At 38.5% G+C, this 6,000-nt stretch overlaps 1 protein-coding gene across 1 annotated transcript in view; it reads right to left on the reverse strand.

Moving 5' to 3' along the window:
• SLC17A7 (solute carrier family 17 member 7) overlaps nt 1-5,200 on the reverse strand; it is a 140,651-nt gene extending 135,451 nt beyond the window's left edge. Inside the window, exons 1-2 of the mRNA XM_053691050.1 lie at nt 4,694-5,200; nt 3,519-3,604 (exon numbers count right to left, since the gene is read on the reverse strand). Of these exons, the coding sequence (XP_053547025.1) occupies nt 3,519-3,604; nt 4,694-5,200 (593 nt within the window). The remainder of the gene's footprint in view (nt 1-3,518; nt 3,605-4,693) is intronic.
• Between the last annotated feature and the right edge of the window lie 800 nt (nt 5,201-6,000).

The following is a 6,000-nucleotide window of genomic DNA, read 5'->3' on the forward strand; positions in this document are numbered from 1 at the left end:
ATCGTGCCTGTAGAGTGACAGGCATCGCCGGGGCTTCCCGTTTTGCATGGTGATGTCATGCACAATAACGTGATGACATCACCATGCAACTTTATTTATACTTAACAATGTTAAGTATAGGAGCAGGGGGCATGCTGCTTAGAAGCCTGTATCTCAGGCATCTAAGCAGCTACAGACCCACCATTGGAAAGGTAATTGCCTAACCTTTCCAACAGTGTAAGTATTGGGGGTCTGAAAAAAAGAAAAAAAAGTTAATAATAAAAATTGTTCAAAAAATAAAATAATAAAAAAAACATTAAAAAATCTTAGCACCCAGGTGGGAAAGTGCTTAGCACTCAAAGGGTTAAAAGTATTTTTGATGTTTTGTCTTGCAACAGTTAACCAGAGCTCTGAGGTTGCGGTAATCATTCTATGCTTATACGAGCGCTCCTTCAGACGTGTGAAAACAACCGCAATAAACCCGATATCGCTCACATAAAACAGCACAACACTCAGTTTGTTTGCAGTTTACATAATATCAGATGGGAATTATACATATGACAGTTGACACACACTCTTGAACAATAAGAAAATGTAACTGGAGAAAAGTGAGTTCAAATTAGACACAGACACTACAATAAAATGTACCTTAATAACCCACACATTGGTCATTTCTTAAAGTAGTCAATGGTAAGCAACTAACAGAGGAAACATTACTAAACGTATTTGTACCTCACTAACCTGACTCCAAGCTAAATAAGTATTTGAAGCTTTCCTAGCCCAGGGAAATGATAGTCAATCTTAAAAGACTGGTCACCCTTATTAAGGAGATCAGGAAGTAATTAAAAAAACAAGTGTTGTTTTTTTTTATTAAAATTAATGCTAGCACACTTACTTTGCTTTTTCATTTTATTAGAATAAAAATTAAAACTACTATCATATTTTCTTTTTAATATGTTTATTGAATTACCACAGAAATACTTCTAAATAAAGGTGCTTCTGGCTTGGTTACCAGCCAGAGTCTAACCCTAATACACTGATTCCTTTTTAATCATCCATGTCACCCAAGACCTGCATCAGATCGACCATTTAGCTGTGCAATATTATGCAAACAACAGGCACTAAAAAGGTCATTAACCTTTGTGGTAAAAATAAAACTTTCATGATTCAGATAGAGCATGCAATTTTAAACAACTTTCCAATTGACTTCCATTAACAAAAATGTGCACAGTCTATTTATATTTACACGTTTTGAGTCACCAGTTCCTAGTGAGCATGTGCAAGAATTCACAGACTATACATATATGCATTTGTGATTGGCTGATGATGGCTGTCACATGATACAGGAAGAGTGGGAATAGACATAACTGAAATTTGTCAGAGAGAAATCTACTACTCATTTGAAGTTCAGACTAAGTGCTATTGCATTGTTTTTTTTTTATCATGCATGTGTTTATTATGCAAATCTACTGTGTTTACTGATCCTTTAAGTACACCAAGGGGTCGATTTATCAAACAACGGCAGACAGGGGCGTACAAATGCGCCCCTGTCCACCGCAGCTCGCCTCTGGCGGGTTGAATTCTGCTGCCGGAATTCAGCATCGCCCAAGAACGCTATTTTGCACTCTTGTGCAAGGCCGCTCCCTGCCCACGCATAGCCAATCACACGCAGGCAGAAGCAGTCAATCTCCCCGGTCAGACGAGACCGGGAGATTGAAATTCTCCACCTAAGAGGTGGGAAGCAGCAGTCTGATGACCACTGCTTCATAAATACAGACTGCAGGTTCTCTTGTGAGAACCTGCAGTCATAGGGGGGCGAAGGCTCGCAAAGCCTTTGATAAATCGACCCCCAAATGTGTACTCACTTTTTTTTGTATATATATATATTTATTTATCCGTCAATATACATATCAGAGAAAGAAAAAGTGACCAAAGGTCAGTGTTACAGAATAAAAAACATGAAAAGAAACAATAGACAGTATAACAGTAATAAGATACATCTCAAGACTGATATGTCATAACTTCATAACAAACAAACAATACATTTTGTTAGATGTGTATCAGCTAACTTAAAGAGATATACCTTTGTAATTTCTCTCTATAATACCAGATATTCTGTTATATGCACTTATTAATTATAAATCAATGGCCAGCAGGTCTTACCCCTGGCTTCGTATATTGACATTTTCACATTATCATATAAACAAGAGAAAGAAGAAGAGGAAAAAAAAAAGGAGGGGGAACCCCCACCCCACAACTTCACTACTCCTCCCTCCAATGGGCGGGAAGGGAACCAGTCTGTAATGCTTTCGGGAATATTTCAGCCTTTCGTAGTGGGCGTATAATTTGAATTTTTACTGGGTAAGGAAGTAGCAAAATTACTTGTAACCATTTCTTAAAATAACTGGTAAATTTTAAGGAGTTAGTGACATCAACCTCAAGTTGCTCTATAATTAGCTGTGTATAGACTGTCTGAACAAGTACTTCTATACTAGGACATTTACGCGTGTACTCACTTATAGATCTTTTTTTTCCAATGAGCAGTCTTCCTTGGATTATTATTGATGAGCATAAAAACTACATCCATATCCAGCAATAAACAATATATTTTCTTTTAGGATTAAACTTATTTTTCTTTTTGTCTCTCAACTTTTCACTCCATCTCCTTGCCTTAGCCACAAATCTCTGCACCCCTCTCACATTCTTTCTTGCCTCCTCGCTCTTTTTTTTGCCCTTTATCTCACTTTTTTTTTTTTTTTTTTTTTTTTTTTTAAATAAATATTTTTATTGAGGCAGTAAAAGAAGTCAGAATTACAATCACAGTATGAAGGACAATATCTAAAGTGGTAGTACAAGACATTAATTCTCTATTGCAAACACGTATAGACTGAACAGTAATGGGAACATGGCATTGTCCTTAGTGATGCCTCTTTTGTTGTTTTAAGTAACATAACAATCAAACGTCAACAATGTAGGGTAGATCCACTCATGGGATCTGGTAACTGGCACTTATCAGAAGACAGAATGCTTAGATTAAATTTCTCATTGTCATCAGAAGACAGAATGCTTAGAATAAATTTCTCATTATGCGACTTATAAAACAAAAAACAAATTTTACATTTTTGTAATCGATCTAGGTATAAAGGATAAAGGTTCTGATAATTGAAGACATATCATTGTTACAATAACATGTGTGAACTATAAACAGTAAACTGGCACAACACTAGTTATATTGAACATTGGGAGTTATTGGGATGGACATACTGCAAATATTTAAGACTCATAAGGATAGACATGTTGAAACTATCTTTAATTAGATCCGGCGAGCCATCTTTACACTACTATAGGTACAATCTGTGGTAAGGCTCTACGGACAGGGCAGAGACTGCTTAACTCTGCCAAAAGGGAGTATAAAGGATATTTTAGCTTATCCTTAGCCGCACAGGGGGGGGGGGGCGAACCCAGATCTGGTACTGACATTTCCTTCATTAAAGAGATTGTGCAGTTCAACATACTCATATTAGAAAAAACTCTCTCACCCAAGACCAGAGGGTACACCATTTCTGAAGGGGATTGCACTAATGCTATGGGAAGATTCCCTTATGGTAACACGTGTAGTTAGGAGCTACAAAATGTCACAAAAGAAGTCTCTAGGGATATTAAAACTAGCACCTGGTTATTTGTACATAGTAAGAGTTAACTGGATTGCTAGCTAGATGTGGCATGAACCTGTTAAAGGGCGTATCTCTCAGAGTGGTAAATACGTATCTCCGGTTAGTTCCTCAACACACTATCCACACCACTCCCTTAAATGTGATAGAATTTGCAGTGATTGCAAGTGATATATGTATGAGGTAAAAATACTGGAAAAATCTTATCCTTCATAGCTATTAACATTAAGGCCCCATTTTAGCTACTCATAATGAAACAGGGCTGTGCTGCACTGCAGGTAGTCTATATGAGTGCTGATGTACCCTATTGCAGGTAAAGAGAAATCAGTTACACCTCCTGCACAATTTCAGATGCTATTCATCATTAATCCGGATTCTTTGAAAACAATTACAATAAGCTGAGACTTTAAACATAAGTATATTTACTAAAAGGTGTATCCTTGACGTGCTGACCAGAGCTGAGGTTGTAATATTAGATCAACTTGTGTGCTTTATCAAAACACTACATAGCATTCAGAAACCTGACTTAGGTATATTGTGAGGCTTAAATCCCCAGACGTCCCCGTTAATGCACTGACATTAGAAAACTTTCTAACTTAGGGTAGGTAGCTTATACATATAAAGTAGGTAAAACTATTTTAGGGCTTCAAGTAAGCAAAACACAAACACAGGATGGTTACAAACTCTACATAGACTCAAATAGTTCCCCACCTAAGTGCAGGGTCCCCAATGTAAAACTTATTAGTTAAAACATAACCCCAAGACATGATGCAGTAACATGAGGACATATGGCACTGAAAAGTCACTGAATGTCCAACAAGTGTTAGTCACTCTTCTGATCTCAAGCTCCTCATAGAAGCAGTGTAATTTAAAGTCAGGAGAAGGGGGGAAACAAACTGTTCTGGTAGTGTACATTGCGTGAGATTTGTTCCTTGCTGTCACGCAAGGTGCAAGGGAAGCTAGCCTACTCCAGTTTTCCTATAGGAGAGGCCCTGAGCAAGCGTGGCCCCACTACTCTCTCCCCAGTCCCTGGGGATCAATACATGTATATGGACACCAAAGTGGATACCCAGGATATCAGCAGAGCGGTGGGGAGAATAAGGCCGGCTGGCATGGTAAGAACGCCACAATGACAGATCAATCAGATGCGCAATAAGGTGGCTGCATTGCGGATCTATGTAGCGGCAGTAAGGGGCCCATTTTACAAGAGAGCCTGCCTCTGTAGGCGTAGTCATCTGTGCTGATAGAGCCCTGGACCTTTTACCAGTCCCCTCTGTGACCTCCGGTACGGCTCCTCTCTCATCTTTTTCTTTGTGCGCTAGTGCCGCTTCTGAGGAGCAGGTGGACTCCGACATAGGATGGTGAGCTGGAATCTCCTGATTAACCTCCACGTGTGTGTCGGGTGTTGCCGCCATATGCTGACAGGGTTCAGCACTGTCCTCTTCCACCTCCCGGCATCCAACAGCCAGGATAAGCCAATCCAGCTTACTTATCAGTGCATGGTGGTAGTCCTCAAAAAGGGCTAAGATAGCCATGCCGGGGTCCGCCATGATCATGTCACCTCTCCGCTAGGCCTCACCAGCTGCCCCGGCAGTGGGCTGTGTAGACGCAACCAGAGCTTTCACAGATCTTTATAGCAGTGTTGCAGGTAAGGGTTTAGAGTAGTTCCCCCACTCTCCATTAGATATCAGGTCAAAAGTGCCTCTGAAATAGCTGATAAAGCCGGGAGCTGTTGTAGTGTGCACTTTATCTCACATTTTTCACATTGACACACTCTATTCTATTATTTAAATTGACAGACTATAAGGAGACATATTGCCAATAACTGAATATGTTAAAAAAAAAAGTAGGTTTATAAAGGGTACCTATTAGTCAAATATAGCATCATTTTATATATTTATCATTTGAAATTTACAAAACAGTTTATACTAAGTATCATTACAAAACTTAAAAAACTTATACATGAAAAGTATTTTATTTTTTTAAATTCTATGATCATATTCAGATTAATTTCTAATTAATATTAAATAACATTGACCTGGTGGATTGCAACGGTTCAGTTCTTGTAGCCTATTATTAACAGAAATCAATGTCAAAACTTTTCAATTTAATTCCATTACTAAATTTTCTTCTTTCTCTTGGTACCATACTTAGGTATGCTAAGTCACAGCAATGTACTACTGGTAACTAGCTGCTGATTGGTTTCTACGCACATACGCCTCTTATCATTGGCTAGTTGCCAGATGTGCTCAGCTAGCTCCCAGTGGTACAGGAATTAAAGGGACACTATACCCAAACATTTTCTTTCATGATTCAGATAAAGAATATAATTTTAAACAACATTACAATT

The sequence above is a fragment of the Bombina bombina genome, chromosome 8 (genome assembly GCF_027579735.1).
Source record: "Bombina bombina isolate aBomBom1 chromosome 8, aBomBom1.pri, whole genome shotgun sequence".
NCBI classification, from domain to species: Eukaryota; Metazoa; Chordata; class Amphibia; order Anura; family Bombinatoridae; genus Bombina; species Bombina bombina.